The sequence below is a fragment of the Ctenopharyngodon idella genome, chromosome 5 (genome assembly GCF_019924925.1).
Source record: "Ctenopharyngodon idella isolate HZGC_01 chromosome 5, HZGC01, whole genome shotgun sequence".
Classification (NCBI taxonomy): Eukaryota; Metazoa; Chordata; class Actinopteri; order Cypriniformes; family Xenocyprididae; genus Ctenopharyngodon; species Ctenopharyngodon idella.
Window position 1 is genome coordinate 35,537,735 of NC_067224.1, and position 18,917 is coordinate 35,556,651.

An 18,917-nucleotide genomic window follows, 5' to 3' on the forward strand; every position below is an offset into this window, starting at 1 on the left:
GGAATGCTTCTGGAAAGCTGCAAGTGTGTGTGTTTCTTTAATGATGTCATAAACTTTTTGCATCTCTTTGTTAGCTTGTCTACACGCCATTTGACTTGAAAGAAAGAACTGCAGTCTTTATATGATGAGAGAGCCAGAGAGAGAAAGAGAGAAATGGAGGTGCCAAGTCCTAATATCCCTCACATTTCATCTTTATTGTGTGCTGTAAAATAGCTATGAAAACATTGAGAGATGGGGCAGAGAGGAAACGTCCTATTAATTGTGAATAAAAGGAGCTATGAGTGTTGGAGAGTCAGACGGAAAGGACTACAACTCATCAGCTTCCTCTCAGACCTGTTCACCACCACCTGTTTCTATACCTGCTTACAGATAGAGCAATCATAAACCTCACTTAACTTTAATAGTACACAAATAGCAATGTTTAATCAAGGTATTAAGGTAAATCCCATTAATAGAAAAAGAATGTGTATTTATAGGCCTACTATTTATTTTTATATTCTGTCCATTTATGCGTTTGTTAAAAAGCACGAAAACATCCGGACTGCGACCAAGGCCCTGTTTACATGGTATTAGGATGCGTTTTGGTCGATCGGATCACTAGTAGACGAGGGAGATATTCCCATTTACACCTGGGGTTTAATCCGTCTCTTTTGTCCACTTTTAATCACTTCTGTCCTGATTTTTTCGAGAGGAGGGTCTTTGGGTGGGTAAATGTATGGGTTTTTTCAGATCTTTTGATCTAATGGACAAAAGACAACAGAAAAACATATGGAGAGCAGCAGCCAAGCCAAACGTGGTGAGTGTGTGTTAGAAATCAGGATTGGTGAGAGAACATTGTGCTTGGTACATTTTTCATCTTCAAAGCAAACTTGGGTCTTCAGCCGACAAAGTTTAAGGCCCTGTTTACACCTAGTCTTAAGATGCGCTTTCGTCGATCGGATCACAAGTGGACGACGCTAAATACAAGTGTAAAAGGGGTCTAAAACATTTTGAGCTTGTCCACTTTCGACCACTTCCAGAGCTAGCTGAAAACGCATTTGACCGGATTGCTTTCGTAGTGTCGACACTCATGTGGTCGAATGTGTTCGAACAGCCACTAAAGACTGCCTACTGACTCAACGCGTAAACATTATGGGAAGCGAGCTAGTCAGATGGGATTTAGACCCCTTTTACACCTGTATTTAGTGTCATCCACTTGTGATCCTATCGACCAAAATGCATCTTAATACCAGGTGTAAACAGGGCCCAAAATGGTTGCAAATGCGATATAATATAAAAATGTGCTACAATAATTTGAAATCTAGTCTGAAAAACTGTATGCATCCATATGCTGTTGCGTCACATATCACGGAGTTGTGATGGTCGATTCGTGAACAAATGACTCTGGTTCTGGTTCTGGTTCTTATGAACTGGTTCTTTGTAATGAGTTGGTCAAAAAGATTCACAAAAACAGATTCGTAGTCACTCGTGAATTAGCGTTTGGAATCACACTCTCGCACTGAATCATTCAGAAACATTCCTGAGTTCACAATTGATTTCCTCAATGACCTATTCAAAATAATTGTAGTAGACCTATATAATAAATACTAAAACATCCCTTCATTACATCACGCAACTGTTGTTAAAGAGGTGGTCCATTATGATTTCACTTTTTTAACTTTAGTTAGTGTGTGATGTTGCTGTTTGAGCACAAACAACATCTGCAAAGTTACGACGCTCAAAGTTCAATGCAAAGGGAGATATTTACTTTTAAAGAATTCTCTGTTTAAGGACTACAACAAACGGCTGGTAGGGACTACAACAAGCTTCTTCCCGGGTTGGTGACATCACAAACCCTAAAATATACATAAACCCTGCCCCGAGAACACGCAACAAAGGGGTGAGGCCATGTTATTGCAATACAGGACGTAACACAAATACAATAGCATGTCAAAAAAGCAAGATGACAACATAAGTAATAACCGTAATTAAACTAAACTATACCTGTTCTATCTTCATGCAGCATATATTCTCTGGCTCTGTAGGCATCTTACAACAGTTCCCACATGAGCGATTTATAGATTATCATGACAGAATATGCTAATCAATGACCTTAAGATATCCCACATCAGCTACATAAATTCATCATCTAACCATTCAGAAATGTCTTGTTGCATTCTACATGTTGTCACTTCTTCTTGAGTCTCTCCATCATTGTCCGACTTCGGTTTGAACATAAAAGGCTGAACAGTTTCTGACATTTTCAGTGAGTCTTCGTGAGGTAATCGGCACTGCTAGCACTATGTGCTAACATGAGCTCTTGAAACCCCACCCTCTGCTTAGGAGCAGCAGCTCATTTGCATTTAAAGTGACACACATAAAAACGGAGCGTTTTTGATCACCCTCAAAAAGTGACAAATTTAACATGCTATAAAAAATTATCTGTGGGGTATTTTGAGCTACAACTTCACATACACACTCTGGGGACATCAGAGACTTATTTTACATCTTGTAAAAATGGCATTATACCACCCCTTTAAAAGTTAAAGCGGGACTGTTTTTGGAATATTGTACAGTTGTAATGCCCTGACTTTTTGGACGTACCATAGTATTCTTTAAAGTACCTTGTAAATACCATGTTACATAAATATGGCAAACATACATTGTATAAATCAAAGTATTCAGTGTTGTCAATAATGATATTATCTTCAGTGTAAATCAATGGTATTATAATACCAACACTGAATTATGGTTCTATCACTTTTTGTAGGGATATTTCATGTTTTAGCCTTTTTTTTTTTTTTCAGAATTTGTTGAATACTTTTACATGACAATGTATATTAGCATATTTAAATGAAGTGTAGTTATCATTTAGTGTTGAGGGCCTGGGCAACATTACAGAAGTAAAATGGGCTGCGAACCATTCCATGTTGATTTTAAAAATCCTGAGATGCCAGTTATTTTTTGCTGATTTGTACAGGTATATTGTTTCCCAGAGAAACTTTAATGTTTAATTTTCCATCCTCAATCTGTCAAGACTTCAGCTTAAGCGAAAGTGCAAGCAACCATTAAGCATTTGTGCCTTTTCTGTTTACCGTGTTGTTTACTTGACTGTGAAATTGAATGGTTTGTTATCCACTTTCAGATGTCAGTTCAGTGAGACAGGCTTGAATTGTTGTGGTTGAATCAACACATAATGCTGCAAGAGTGTCTATGTGTGATATAGATACAATAAACTCCCAAACCAAAAACTCAAAAGTGTTGAACGAGCATCTCAAATTATTACTGTACATTGAACGAGTCCTAACTCGGACCCAACCAAAAAGTACATGATTGTCTATTTGCCTGTTTTGTCATTTTTATTTGATTTAGAAGTATAATGCTAGATCTCAGCACTTGTACAGGCTCGTACTTGAGTTTTATTCCTGCTGAAGCATATGTTTGCCATGTTGACCAAGCATGGCTCTGAGCATATTAGGCAAATTTCCCTAGCTCATATTTGCTTTGGATACTGGTTAGCTGCAACGGGCTAATAGTGTGGCTGAGGTTGGCGTTCAGGAAAAAGCTATTTTCAGCCTTACTCTACTATAGATTTTACACGCTTTTGTTGTTAAAGAATACCATTTTTTTTATGAATAGTTCTATGCCAGAATTTTAAAAGTTTATCATAAATTTTATGATTATGGTGCATGGAAAGCAGTTATTAAAGAAAAGCTTTTGAACGCAGGCCAGACAAGAACAGCTGGTTTTCTCTCAGTTCAGATGGCCAGTAATGCTGAAACAAATTAGAGAGAAAGAAAAGCAAAAAGGAGAGAGAGAAAGTGTTGCCATAAACCATAACGGCTCGACACATTGTTCTTACACGTCAGATTTAGTGTCATACTGATATTTGTGGTCACCATGGAAAGCCTTCTATTTTTGTTTGTGAAAAAATGCACAGGAAATCCATGCAATGGAAGTCAGTGGTCACTAAACCTGTTTTGTTACAAACATTCTTCAAAAATAATAACTATCCCTTTAAGATGGATGCCATAACTCATATAAATTGGTCTTGGGAGAATTAAATATGAAGTGTTTGAGAAGTCCATATTGATTGCAGACTTTGAATGCAGGTATCTTGGCAAATCTGAGCAAAGTTTGAGAAATAGTTGAGTTCTATTCTGGAACACTAGAGTAGATACATGCTTTGTTAAGGAATTTTGCTCAGGGAAAATATCTGAGAAGCAGGAGACTCTGTTTGCTCTTCATATCATTGCTGTCTACAAGAAACAGTTTATAAACTGGGGTGCACATAATTTTTTTGGTCTGGTTCTCAAGGGAGCACCTGGAGATGTTGCTTGGTACTCACACTTTACGCGACACACTTATCCTAAAAGCTGTCCTCATCACTTTCCTCCTGACTGCTCTCCTCACTATCTTCTTTTCTCTCGAACATGGTAGATGATGATAATGATTTTTATTTTATTTTATTTTACTAACATTAATGACACAGACAACAGCAAGAATATTAGGCTGCTGTCACTTTAAGAAGGAAAGCACAGACTTAATAACTGACACATATCCGGTTTCTTTCTCAACTGTTCACTTAACCGAGAGAATACTTGCCGAGACAGGTATTTTGACATAATTTTGTGTGTATGTGTCCATTAAAGCACAAGTAAATGCGAAAGAGGAATTAATTTGGTGTTCGAGCGCTGTCTGAAATGCGCCTCTCTCTCTCTCTCTCTGCGCATGCATTTCGGGGGTGTGAGGCTGTGCGCACAGATAACAGCTTGCGAGTCCCGATTTTCGCCTCATCTTCCGCTTTTAAAATCGTTTGAATGTGTTAATTGGCGAGACAAAACACGTCCAAATGATAAACTTTCACTCTATGATGGTTAAATTTAGCAGTTAATCTGTGAATCACATGCGTGCCGAACCGTTGGGCCTTATCCGTACAGATCACGGATAACTGCAATCCGTTGCACACCTAATAATTAAAGAACACATTTATCATCATGATTGCTATCTTACCAGAGATGGAGAAAAATCCTACTCCAGTAAGTAAACGTGTCTCTGTGAACCGGTCCTCAAAAATGTTGGTACTCAAAAGCACTTCTCTCCATGTTTTCTGGTGCGCATTGTTTATTTTTACTGCGCATGCGTACCTGCGTACCACTTATGTGCTACACTGCTGCAGATCAAGTACAGGACTTGCTACTGCCAATACATACACGACACACTGCTGTGAGCAAGTAAGACATGCTGCTGCTGTACAATATAGCATACATGCACCCGTAGCAGATCTATACAGGTGGAGTTGGGGGGGGTGGAGGGTTTCTGAAACTGCTACAGCAAATGCTGACCAAGTATTTGAAGGTTGAGGAACAAGCTCATTGGCTACTGATACAGCAGGAACCAATCAGCTGTGCCCTATAGAGAATAATGTGATTGCAAGCAGATTGAGTTGATGACCTATCAGCCTGTGCCATCTAGAGTTTCATGACAGAACTTTGTATTTACTTTACCAATTATATTGTCAGAATGACAAATTGAGTAAAAAATGATTTTCAGGATGTTACATTTTGTCTCTCTTTTGTTCTGTTCCAAAGAGCACCTTGTGCTTCAATGGAAGCAAGAACATCTGACATCTCTACAGAGTCTTCAGATGATCAGTGTCACAAATTTTATTACAGACCTAGAAATAGTGCAGAATTTCTGCCTCATTTACACCATGATCTTTCATTGTTTAATTTTTTTCTTTTTTATTCATTTCCAGGTTTTAGATTTCAAATCCCAGATTTTCAATGTGGTCTTTGAATTTCTCAAACTGTGTATACAGTATAAACATACAAAATTGTGTATTTACATTAAATTACATTTTACGCAATATGAAGAGTGATCACAAAAAGGGAATTCATTGGTAGTGGTTGTTCCCTCAGGGCAGTCTTGCCATCTCATTTAAGAGTTTATAAATCTCCAAAGGCAGGGGTAATTCCCCATCCCATTAACCAGCCCGGACAGATGATGATCCCGTTGTTACGGTAACACATGAAAGGCCATGAGATTCTTTACTCATTCTCTGAAGGGACTTGACCCTACAGGCCTAACCGGACACAAACACACACACACACTTATCATCATAAAGTACACTCTTGCACACACACACATGCGCACGTACACGTCCACACATTTTGAGGAGTCCTGAGGGCAAACAGGCCTGCATTTGGTGATCAAAGCCACCTATTATATCTGGTATGGGACTTCATCCCAGCATTCTCTGTGGCAGTGCTTTCCTCTTACCCTTAAGGGAAGGAGGGGAGAGATTAGAGGTTTTTAAACAGATATATGAATTTAAGGATTAGTTCATTGATATGACTCGTGCACATACAATAGTTTTGTTTGATGAACGAGTCAGTTTGAGATGAGTCATATAAATTACTTTTATGATATTTCATTAAACTTGCATGGTGATTTTGAGCCCTTTTTGAAACTCCAACGCTGCAGTCCTCATTCAGTTAGTTTTTCTAACTGATTAAAAATTTCACATTTTGAGTTATTTACTCATAATCTTCCCCTCCAGTTTGCTGCTAACTGTTGCCAACACTTTGAATTACTGAGTTGAACTCAAGAACCAGAACAGTCAAATTCAAGAATGAATCATTGAGATATGTGAGCTGATTCATTGAAAAGATCTGTTTCAAAGATGTTGATTGGAGATTGCTGCTTCTCATGAACGTGCCAAGAAACGCTGTCAGCGATGAACAATTAAATGTTGTCTGTTCCTCACACAAGCTGTTATATGGCTTAAAAAGACTTGTAATTTAGTATATGAGTTGTACGAACCACTTTTATTAAACTTTTATAGTGCTTTTTTGTCATTTTGGAGCTTGGCAGGCCCCAGTTCTCATTCACTCTCATTAAAAAGAGTGTCCAAAGCTATTCTTCAAAACTCCACAGAAGATCGAATGTTATGTGGGTTTGGAACAAAATGATGACAGAATTTTCAGTTTTGGGTGCACTATTCCTTTAAATGCTCACCATGTGACCCTAGAGGCAGACTAGATCAGATAAAGCCATATAGAAACCTGGCACAGTGTATGAGTATGTTTATGTGTGTCTGCCAATGAGAAAGATTCCTCTTATAATCTAATCTCTTCCATTGAACCTCAATTGCCCTCAAGACTTCAACTCCAAACAGGTGTCTTTCTTGAAGAGGAGAATACATTATTCAAAAAAAAAAAAAAAAAAACCTATGCAAAATAGCCATTATACTTGACTGAGTCATAATGAAAATCCCATCAGGCTGGAGGGGTTTGTCGATCTTGATGATCGAAATTCACACTCCACTCCAAAGCCAGACTGGTTTGTTAGCAGGCCAGATCCCATTCTACTCAACAGAAAAGAAAAAAAGGAGGGAAAATGGGAGATGTTTAGCTGACTCCAACCTGAGGTTAAGTTTCCCCCGGACACAAAAAAGAAAGCACATGAAAAGACGCTTCACTCAATACACTTTCCTGTTGTAAAGAGAAAAGAAGAGAAGCTGGAAAGTGTTTTTGATAGGGGAAGAAAAGACCGTGGCACGCCCTTTTGATTCCACCGCACAATGGCTGAAATCAGATAGCTGTCGCCTCGGGGTCGAGCTCAAGATGTTGCATTGTAACTCCTTAAAGACAAGAAGAATAGCTTTTCTTGCAATTATCGTTATTTCTGACTGCGTGGGCACCCGTAGCGCACGTGAAGGGGGATTTGGTCAGACTGTTTTATGATGAATGTTCGGTTCATGAAGAAATCAACCGATCATTGCCTCGTCTGGCTGTGCGGTTGTAATCAATACCCTGTTTGAAGGCTTTTTGGGGTTTGGGAATCAAGGTTTAAAGTACACACCGGAGAGCTTAAAGGGGTTTTGAAGCAGACAAAGCCGGAGAACTCCGCAGGTCACTGTCTGGAAAGGAACAAAGCCCTTCCCTGGGCCCTCGCGAAGACGCCGACCTGGAGGTGGACATGCTTGGATGGACAGGGCAGGGGGAGAGAAAGAGGCTCAATAAAACACATAGGTTCCCGCTGTAGGGGGTGTTTCTGTCTGACTGACAACCCATGAAAAGGCTTTTCTCTTTAGTGACAGCTACGCTTGAACTAAATTATGTGCGGTAAATAACTAAAAGCTGTGACACCACTAACTTAGCATTTTTCAGCATAGCGTGACAATTTCTCAGCTGTTTTCAAGTTACACTACCATTCAATAGTTCGGAGTCAGTAGCAAGGATGCATTTAATTGGTCAAAATTGACAGTAAAGACTTATTTTAACAAAAAAAATATATATATATTTCAAATAAATGCTGTTCTTTTGAACTTTCTATTAATCAAAGAACCCTTTCCACAAAAACATTAAGCAGTTTTCAACATTGATAATAATGTTTCCTGAGCACCAAATCAGATTCACCAAATCTGAGTGACACTGAAGACTGGAGTAATAAATTTTAAAATTGTAAGAATATTTCACAATATTACTGTTTTTACTGTATTTTTCGTCAAAAAATGCAGCCTTGATGAACAGAAGAAACTTAAAAACATAGGTCTTTTGAACGTGATCACTATTTTTGTCACTTTATATTGCATTATATTTCTATTATGCTCTAAAAGTGCTAAAAGGTTTCTCTTTCTCAGATTTGATGGTTTGAATCATTGTAGTTCATTCAGAAAGTTCATTTTAATAATCTGGTGCATTAACAATTCACTTGATTCATTTGAATCATCAGTGAATTGTGTTCTTAAAAAGGCCTACATGGCTAATCACTTTTTTCCCCTGATTGAATTAATTAGAAAAGATTGTTTTGTTTAATGTTGAGTGTAAATTTATGTGTATTAAAATAGTAATTTTGATGCTGTCAACACTAAATGATATCCTTATTGTTTGTGTGCCAGTTAAATGCTGCTGATTTAAACTCATATAATCTGATAGCCTAATTATATATTTTAAAAAGATAATGCCCATTAAGCTTCAATATTTAAGCAATGCCACATGAGCAAGTTTTTCCTGAATATAGAGTAACTTAAATTTTATCCACAATATTGCTTAACTTTGTATTTGCTCTGCCAACAAAAATAAAGCTATAAAGTTTTCAGCATTTTTGAATGAATCAGTAGAGTAAACGATAAAGACAGTTCCTGAATGAATCATTGTTTCTGAACAAATCACTTGAATGAATGATTCAGTGATTCATTTATAAAGACAAGTCATTGGTCGCCCCCTACCGGTGAAACGATGATACCTGCAGAAAGACTCACTGAAACTATAGTTCGCCAATTACCGGTAGTTTGTTCTTGTGGTAGCTTTTATTGTAGCTAACGAGCCTACTTTTTCAAAAGGGGAACTTGACGGTTGTTGAACTACTTTGGTTCAAGTATTTTGGAGTTGTAAAGTAGCTTCCCTAACCGTCTCTTTCTCGCACAGGAACCCAGATGGAGATGTTCGGCCATGGTGTTACATCGCTGATCTCGAGGACGGAATCTACTGGAAATACTGTGATATTCCGACCTGTCAAAGTAAGTTAAAGAAGAAACTTGGCCAAAAAACTTAAAGTTCCCATCATTTGGATTTTAAAACTGATATGCAAAACCGCATTTTTGGAAAGGACTCTAATTGCTCCATCAAAAATTACACTGTCTCAGCATGCACAGATACGTTTGTGGTGCTTGTCATCACTTGACATTTTTGCATTCTCCACCCAGTGTGTGTACACAAGCATCTCTGTGTACTGAAAGTATGTGTTTACCTCAAAGCTATTGGGTGATTAGATTGATTATTGATATATCTCTATCCAGAATTATTTCATATAATCTTTCTTTCTTTCTTTCTTTCTTTCTTTCTTTGTATTAGTGAATAAGTCTTTCTGTGTATGTCTCGAGGACATGTACTGTATGTGTGTGCATGTGCAAACTCATTTTCCTGTCAGTCAGATTTGTATAATCCCACTAAGCGTGTTTTCTACTGTACTGGCAGAGAAAGAGAATGTGTGTGTGTGTGTGTGTGTGTGTGTGTAATCTGATATCCCCAGCTCCTCAGTTTCTTCTCACTAATCACACCCCATAAACAAGAGCTGACACATAGTATCACAGGATGGGTAGAGTATGAATACAAAACGTAACAGCTGTGGAATATAACCTTCTTAGTAGTTAGAGCTCAGTCTGAAGTTCACTTCCATTACATTTGTGTGATTCTACAGCCTCCCAGCATATCAATCATGACAAGTAAATGTATAAATTAGGGTGGTCAATTTAACATGTTAATTTAAAAGTGATTAAAACTAAATGAATGCATTCAGTGACCACTGGAGCAATTCAAGCTTAATGTACCACTTAAATCATGTTTTGGAGAATATGCAGCTCCAAAGTTATATTCCATATTTAATTTGATGCAAGCAAAAGTGTGGCTATAGGGGACAAGTGTATTTAGTTAAATTCTGATGTTTTATTGTTTTGTGGTCTTAGTTCATGTCTAATTTTTACAGCCCATTTTTTTTTAAGACACAGTAATGTTCAAAGGTTTGGGGTATGATTTTTTTTTTTTTTTTTTTTAAGAAATTGTACTATTTACCAAAGAACCCTGAAAAAAGTATCACTGTTTCCACAAAAATATTAATCTGCACAACTGTTTTCAACTAATAATTATAAGAAATGTTTCTTGAGCACAAATTCAGCTTTATTTCTGAAGGAAACTGAAGATTGAAGTAATTGCTATCAGCTTTGCCATCACAGGATGAAATTACGTTGTAAAATTGGTTTGGTTTGTTTATAATAAATAAATAAACAAACCAAACCAAACCAAACTAAAATATATTAAAATAGGTAGTTATTTTAAATAACTGTAATAATATTTCACAATATTACTGTTTTTGTTGTATTTATAATTAAATAAATGCAGCCTTGGTGAGCATAATAGACTTGCAAAAACATTTAAAAAGTCTTACCAAACTGAACTTTTGAACGGTAGTGTATTTCATATATTTAAATTGCTGGAATATCACCATTCTGTACTCCCGTTCTTTCTGTCCTAAGCTTAAAGGCATAGTTCACCCAAAAATGAAAATTTTGTCATCATTTACTAACGCTCAAGTTGTTCCAAACCTGTATGAGTTCTTTCTTCTGCTGAACATAAAAGAAGATATTTTAAATTATGTTGGTAACCAAACAGTTAAAGGGACCCCATTGACTTCCATAGTATTTTTTTGGCTACCATCAACTGTTTGGTTACCCATATTCTTAAAAATATCTTCTTTTGTGTTCAGCAGAAGAAAGAAATTCATACAGGTTTGGAACATCCTAAGGGTGAGTAAATAATGACAGAATTTTCTTTTCTAAAAATCATTCAGCCTACCTTAACAACGGCATAGGATAGCTTTTTTATTATTATTATTATTAGAAAAATCTTTAGTTGAAATCTAGTTAGGATTGTTGTTTATAGCTATCCATTAATTTGATCTTTTTTTTCCAATCACATACTTCATCCTGGTTCTGTGCTGGTTTTGTAAGGCCTGCTTCTCAGTATTTTATAGCCCATCTCAGAGTTGTGATGCGTGACTTTAGCTTTAATTTTCCTCCTTCATCTCCAGTTCAACAATTAAGAGCCGAACTCACTGTCCAGTACAACTGCACTCACTGACCCATTTCCCAAAAGTGCCATACACCCATTAATCTGTCTGGATGGCCCTTATCTCTGTGCCTGAGTGGAGCTAACAAAGCCCACCCAACTAATGCCCCTCTGGGCTGAGACTGTCTTCAACGGCAGGCAAATGTAGGACAGCTTTTGTCACAGCCAGTTGTCTTCTGTGTTAGGGTCACTGATTTGAGTCTGTTTTACCGTAAATGTGTTTGTGTGTACCGGCTTGTAACCCATCTGGTTTTTTTCATGTCCCAGATTCCCGTCAGCTCTCAAGGCGTCACCCATATCAAGTACAGTCCTCCACACGCTCCTGTTTCGGCTTGGATATCATTAGGGTCTTGGGTGGTGCCCTAAAGCCACGATGCCCACAAGGTTGGCAATGAAAGCAAGGCGATTTGTTGGACTTTTTAGCTCCAGGCAGTCGTTATGCTGTAAAATCAGAAAGCAGTCGGCGCAATTGTAGCATCACAATCGACACGCGTACACGCACCTGAGGCTGTTTTCCTATTTGTTACGTGAGATGAAAGAACAGAATTTGCCCAATCTCCATTAGGCACGCTGTCATGTGCAAAATGACACTTATCTTTGCAGCACGTAGAGAGGGGTAGATTTTCTCAATTGTTTGCTCTGTTTTGGTATTTTTTTCTTCCTCTGGATAACAATAACCTGTTTTAGATGTCTTATCATGTTAACCATCTCCAGACTTTTTGGCTTTTACCGACACGCACACACACATAATTATGTGTTAGTTTATAATATCTAGAAAAGGTGTTTAGAAAACCTTTTCTGTCTGTAACGGATTGGAACAACATGTATATTAATGTAAACTGATAGCACTGATTTGAATAACTCAATGTGTAGATTAACACGACGGGATGGTTATCATGTTTACTTTCACTTTGTGCTCTTTTTTAGTATTTAAATGTAGGTTTAGTGCCAAATAATTGGGATGTTTAACAGTCAAGTGTGAGTCATAAGAGAACCAACTGCATTCCTCACAGACAGTTTATTTTCTTAAAGTGAACAACAACGCTATCTGTTAAAGGTGCATTTTTGTCTTTTTTTAATCAATGATCATGCTCAGTTTTCAGTCACAGGTGTGTGTGATGGTTGGCTCAGGGTGATGTTTGGATTTGCTCTTTAACCTCCTGCAATAACAGATGAGAAGATTGGCCTCAGTGCCACATTTACACTGAAAGACAGGCTTGGGAATCTAATCTAAGGAATTCTGGTTATGATTCCTTTCCATTCATAATTTTTTAGAACTTTTAAATAAAAAATATTTTGAGGGGAAAATGCATATAGTAGTATTATCTTTTTCCTTTTTTATATTTATTAATTTGGTCATTTTTATAAAATGCTACTACCAAAACTAATATGTTTCACTAAATGTTGTCATGATATGAACAACCATTCAAATCTCACAGTCCTTAGAAATAAGCACAACAGCTTAATTCACTTAAGAAAACTGACTCATAAGAATCATTCGTTCGGGAATCAGAATACACTGGCCGCACTGTATGGTTTGGTTTTAATTCAGTAAAAAGAACCGACTCATAAGCGTCTTTCGTTCAGGAATCAAAATGCGCTGGATGCTGTTTTATTCCCAAAAAAAGAACTGACTCACAAGAGTCATTCATTTGGGAATCAGACTTCATTGGTTGAGCTGTATGTTTTTGATTCACTAAAAATAATGACTGTTAAGAATCAATCGTTCGGGAATAAGACTACGCTGGTTGCGCTGTATTAGCACAATTTTGTACAAATCGAGAATCCCGATTTTGTTTTTTGTTTTTTTGTTGTTTTTTTTTGTTTTTTAAATAGAGATCACGATTCTCCCATGATTGTGAATAGACAACTAAACAAAATAGCTTGTCATTTACTTGAAAGTTCTGACAAAATATTAATTGCTGCAGTCTATTTAATTATAATAAAATTATTTAATTTGAATATTTTTTTAAAATCGGTTGAATGAATGATTCAATGACTCACTCATAAAGACACTTGTTTCATTACTGGATGAATCAGTGTTTTTGAACGAATCTCTTGAATAAATGCATTTTTTAACAGTCACTTGTCGCCACCTACTGGTGTAACGATGTAATTGATACAATCTTTATTTGAAGCATTAAGTTAGGTGATTTACAATTTTGATCACTTCTGTAGACATCAATGTTTATGTCCAAACTATACATTTTTATCCAAGTACTTCTGTGATAATTCAAATTATTATAACACAGAAATAACGATACTGTGTGGTTGAAAAGACTGTTTGTGAAGTTGTTTCATACCTGTACATGACAACTGCTCTCTCTGGCTCAGCGGAAGCACCCACGCAGATTTGAATGTTAGCTGTGAACTTACAAGTTCGTGGGGGTGTTTGAATTGAAATAGCAATCTTTTAACAATTAATCATGCAACTCTACTCTGTATGTACTTGCACAGATATGATTATATGAATTCCATGCTCTCAATCATGATGTAATTCATCTCATGACTAGCTAAGTAGACAGATGAAGTATGTATATAATTGTTCTTAATATCTGATCTATTATCTTCATTAAGAAACAAAGCAGGCCAAATTGCTGTTCTTTTTCCACACTCAGCAGATGTTAATGGACCCTCTTGTGTTTTGGGAGAACAAAGAGAGGTGCTATTTTTGTATTTCCTTCTATCTCTCTAAATTCTAAGGGCCGCTGTGCCTCATGACCGAGGGCAGGTCTATCGAGGGTTGGGAGATGAAATCTATACAGCTCTTTTCACTGTTCATTCCTGTTGTTTCACTCCTCCAGCCTCTGAAAACACTTTAATTATTCTGTTTCTATTGAGAACGCCTCCCTCAATCTTTAATTAAGCATGCAGTCACTCCCTGAAGGGCATGGCGGTGAAAAGCATTGATCTCGGCCTCAATTGTGTCGTAACACAGCCTCCGGCAGGACTAATGCAATGTGCTCGCCGTCTTGCAGATGCACGACATGGGAAAGTATGCCGTGAAGTTGCGCAGCAGGGCTCATGTGTCCCCTGTTAAAGGGTCGTTGGTATTGTTTGTGTTCCTTGCATGTTGTACTCCAACCGAAGATTTATACTTGAGATGTTTGTAACGACCCCTTTGACTTGTTCCTTTGATTCTCACCTTTTCTCCCTCCCAGTGTAAATCTCAGCTGCTAAACGTATGATGGATATAAGGGTCATGTGTAAAGTGCGGCATAACAAGAAACTCAGTCAGAAACGCCTGCCTCATAAACAAAGCTACACTGTCAAATTCCCCCGAGCAGAAAATGAAAGCATATTAATAGTCTGTTTTTTATGGAATGATCCACTACATCAACAAATTAATTTCACTCCGAAGCAGATCCAGCTGTTGTAACTGTACGGAAAAAAAAAAAAAAAAAAAGTTAAACCAAAACACATGTACTCTGGGCTGGATAAGTGTGTCTGTAACAGGAGGGAGCCTGCCAAAACAGGAACACAACTTTAGTATCTGAATTAATGACAGACATGGAGATCTAAAAGCAGAAAAGAGGATGTGAGGACTCTTTTGAATGATTTACCAACAAATCACCAAACCCCAGACGCTTAATATAGTCATTTTATAGGTGTTTTACTCCAAACTGTGAAGTGCAGCACTAAAACTAGATAATTGCTAGAGGTTAAAAACCCTCCTCTACCCAAACTGCACTGCGTGTCCCTGAATTGCTGTTCATACAGAAACCGTAAATGACCAGAAATGTGAAATGACAATTTCCAAATAATAATTTTAAATACATTTTTAATTTGCAAAATATTTTTATGTAAATTCAATTTATTTTATTTTATTTCATTGTATTTTATTTTCTGTTTTAACTTTTTTTTTTTTTTAAAAAAACAATTTAATGTCCACTATTATTTTATTTGTCATCAAGCATCCTGCTCCCTAAATATCAGTATCAAGACTGGCTTTTAAACCCCCCAGTTCCGTGAACCACTAGTTAAATTACCACTAGCAAACCACTAGTTAGGTGAAATGGGGTAGAAGTTATTGTTTCACTGTTCTATATGATATGTATCTGCCCACGTACATGAGCATAATAAAAAAATCATGGGCATTCCAAGCGATCTTGATTAATGCATTGATGCTGTCAGCCCACCAGTTAAGTTAATGCATCAAGCAAAAGGAACGCCTACTACAACAAACAATACAGCAACTAAGTGACCTCTAGCAAAAAAATTGCTGTCAGTGTGAGCGGCCCTTGAGAGCACTAGGTGTTGACACGACCATAGATGTGTTAATGAATTTGTGTTGCAATAGCCAGAGGACTACGTCTGTGGAATAAACCTGTTGTTGTGGTGGGAGGTAGTGCTATGCTTGGGTTTGTGTATGCGGACTTCACAAAATTAGACTGTTAATATTGTTTTCTAATCTGTTTGGGCTTTATTATTTCAGTAAGACAACATGCTGTGAGCTCTGGCGCCTTGCTCTCACAATAAGATTCCCGTGGAAAAAGATAAATCACACACATGCTTAACGAAGTAGATATTCTCTCTGTTCGAGATTTTATCATTATTATTAGTGTATTGTATTATTTCTTTTGCTGTGCCCCATTTTTAGCTTTTTTTTATTTTTTTTTTACTTCACATTAATGATTTCAGAGTGCACTATAGTCAAATCAAGTCACCTTTATTTATATAGCGCTTTTTACAATGCAGATTGTGTCAAAGCAGCTTTACTGTGATAACTGGTATGTAATTTTGGCTGCACAGCAGCTTTTAAAGAAAATGGTGTCATTGTCCAGCTTAAGTAAATTCAGTATTGATTCATTCCGTTGTAAGAATCAATAGTTATTAATTTAGTTAATTTATCTATATCAGCACCTATATCAGCACTGGAGTATCATCCAGCTCAGTTCAGTTCGCATACAATGGTGTCAATGCAGGCAGATCAAAACACTGTTGAATATCAAATGTCAAGTGTCCCCAACTAAGCAAGCCAAAGGCGACGGCGGCAAGGAACCCAAACTCCAACAGGTGACATCAGGTGGCAAACAGGTGTTAAAATGAAGAAAAAAACCTTGGGAGAAACCAGGCTCAGTCGGGGGGCCAGTTCTCCTCTGGCCAACAGCGAACAGTGCATGATTATGATTCAGGCAGCTTTCATAAGTCTGACTGGGATCGCAACAGTCAGAGTATTTATTTATATTTGTCGAGGATCTGTGCCACTGGCTGTCGTGTCGATAAGGCCTTCACGGGATGATCTAGTTGACTCAATCTCTGCTGACACTTCAGAGCTGCGTTGTCATCGTGTCTAGGCTCAGGTCCTCGATCTCACCTGGATACGGCCCAGATCCGGCTGACTACGGTAAACCTCGGGATAAACAGAGAGACTAATATTAGCGTAGATGCCATTCTTCTTCTGATGTAACGAGTACATCTGGTGTTATAGGAAGTGTTCCCGGTTCCGGCTGACCTAATTTATGCAGCCTAACAATCCTTTAACGGATTTGAAAACATCAATTGATAATGTGTTATGTGTATGCCAGGGTAAAGAGATGCGTTTTTAGTCTAGATTTAAACTGACAGAGTGTGTCTGCTTCCCGAACAATGCTAGGAAGATTCCAGAGTTTAGGTGCCAAATAGGAGAAGGATCTACCGCCTGCGGTTGATTTTGATATTCTAGGTATTATCAACTGGCCTGAATTCTGAGATCGCAATAGACTATAATGTGTTAAGAGCTCGCTCAGGTACTGGGGAGCTAAACCATTTAGTGCTTTGTAAGTAATTTGCAAGATTTTAAAATCTATACGATGTTTAACAGGGAGCCAATGCAGTGTTGACAGAACCGGGCTAATATGGTCATACTTCCTGGTTCTAGGAACATAAACAGCAATAGAATTTGTAATTTATTTACTCACTTTCCAAATGGTGCAACATAAAATAAGGAAGTTTTTTTTGTACTGATCACTCTTTTTCATGTATTGAATTGGAATTGGAGCTTCAAAATGGATGCAAAAGCACCTTGGAAGTCTCATAAAAGTAGTCTGCTCGACTTCTGGAAGTATGAGCTTTGTATAATGAACAGAATGAAACTTTGTCTTTATTTACTGTATATATCAGGATGTCCGATTTATGAGTGAAACGTTCTTCTGATGTAGATTTGCTTCAAAGAATAAGTTGACTCTGTTCACAAAATTGGTCTAAATTATATATTAATAAATCAGATTTGGAATATAATGTGTATATTCACTAAAAAGTTTGGGGTTTGTAACATTTTTTAATCTTTTTAAAAGAACTTTCTTATTGCTCACCAAGGCTGCATTTATCAAAAATACAGTAAAAGTTATATTGTGAAATATTTAACTGTTTATTTTTTTGTTTTGTTTATATAAACAATAATATATATTCTTTATATATTGAGAGTACATCTTGCAAATCTGACTTTTTTTTTCTCAGAATGATATAAATGATATATGTTTTTTCTCAGATTGTGATATAAACTCGCAATTGTGAGTTATTAAGTCAGAATTGCGTGATATAAAGTCACAATTGTGTTATGAAGTCAGAATCGTGAGATACAAATTTGGACTTTTTTTCTCAGAATTGTGAGTTTATATCTCGCGATTCTGACTTTATAATATGTAATTGCGAGTTATAAAGTCAGCATTGTGAGATATAAACTCAGTCTGTTTTTTCCTCAGAATTGGACTTTATAACTCGCAATTGCGAGTTTGTATCTCACAATTCTGAGAAAAAAAGTCAGAATTGCGAGATATAAACTCGCAATTACAAGAAAAAATTCAGAATTGCGAGAACAAAAGTTAGAATTGTGAGATAAAAAGTTGCTATTATCTTTTAAATTGTTTTATTCTGTGTCAGAAACAAGCTTCCATAGTTAGAGCTAGCAGCGCATTATTAACATTTCTACATAATTTCTACATAAAATTTCTATATATACAGTTGCAAGAAAAAGTATGTGAACCACTTGCAGAATCTGTGAAAAAGTGAATAATTTTAACAAAATAAGAGAGATCATACAAAATGCACGTTATTTTTTAATTAGTACTGTCCTGAGTAAGATATTTTACATAAAAGATGTTTACATATAATCAACAAGACGAAAAAATATCTGAATTTATTAAAATGACCCAGTTCAAAAGTTTGTGAACCATTGATTCTTAATACTGTGTGTGGTTACCTGAATGATCTACGACTGTTTTTTTGTTTTGTGATGGTTGTTCATGAGTCCCTTGTTTGTCCTGAGCAGTTAAACTGAGCTCTGTTCTCGAGAAAAATTCTCCAGGTCCTGCAGATTCATCAGTTTTC

The 18,917-nt window shown here is 36.9% G+C and overlaps 1 protein-coding gene across 2 annotated transcripts in view; it reads left to right on the forward strand.

The window, feature by feature from the left end:
* Positions 1 to 18,917, forward strand: part of kremen1 (kringle containing transmembrane protein 1) — a 73,980-nt gene that overhangs the window by 36,200 nt on the left and 18,863 nt on the right. For both annotated transcript variants that reach the window (XM_051894184.1, XM_051894183.1), the window contains exon 3: positions 9,414 to 9,505. In XM_051894184.1, the coding sequence (XP_051750144.1) occupies positions 9,414 to 9,505 (92 nt within the window). The remainder of the gene's footprint in view (positions 1 to 9,413; positions 9,506 to 18,917) is intronic.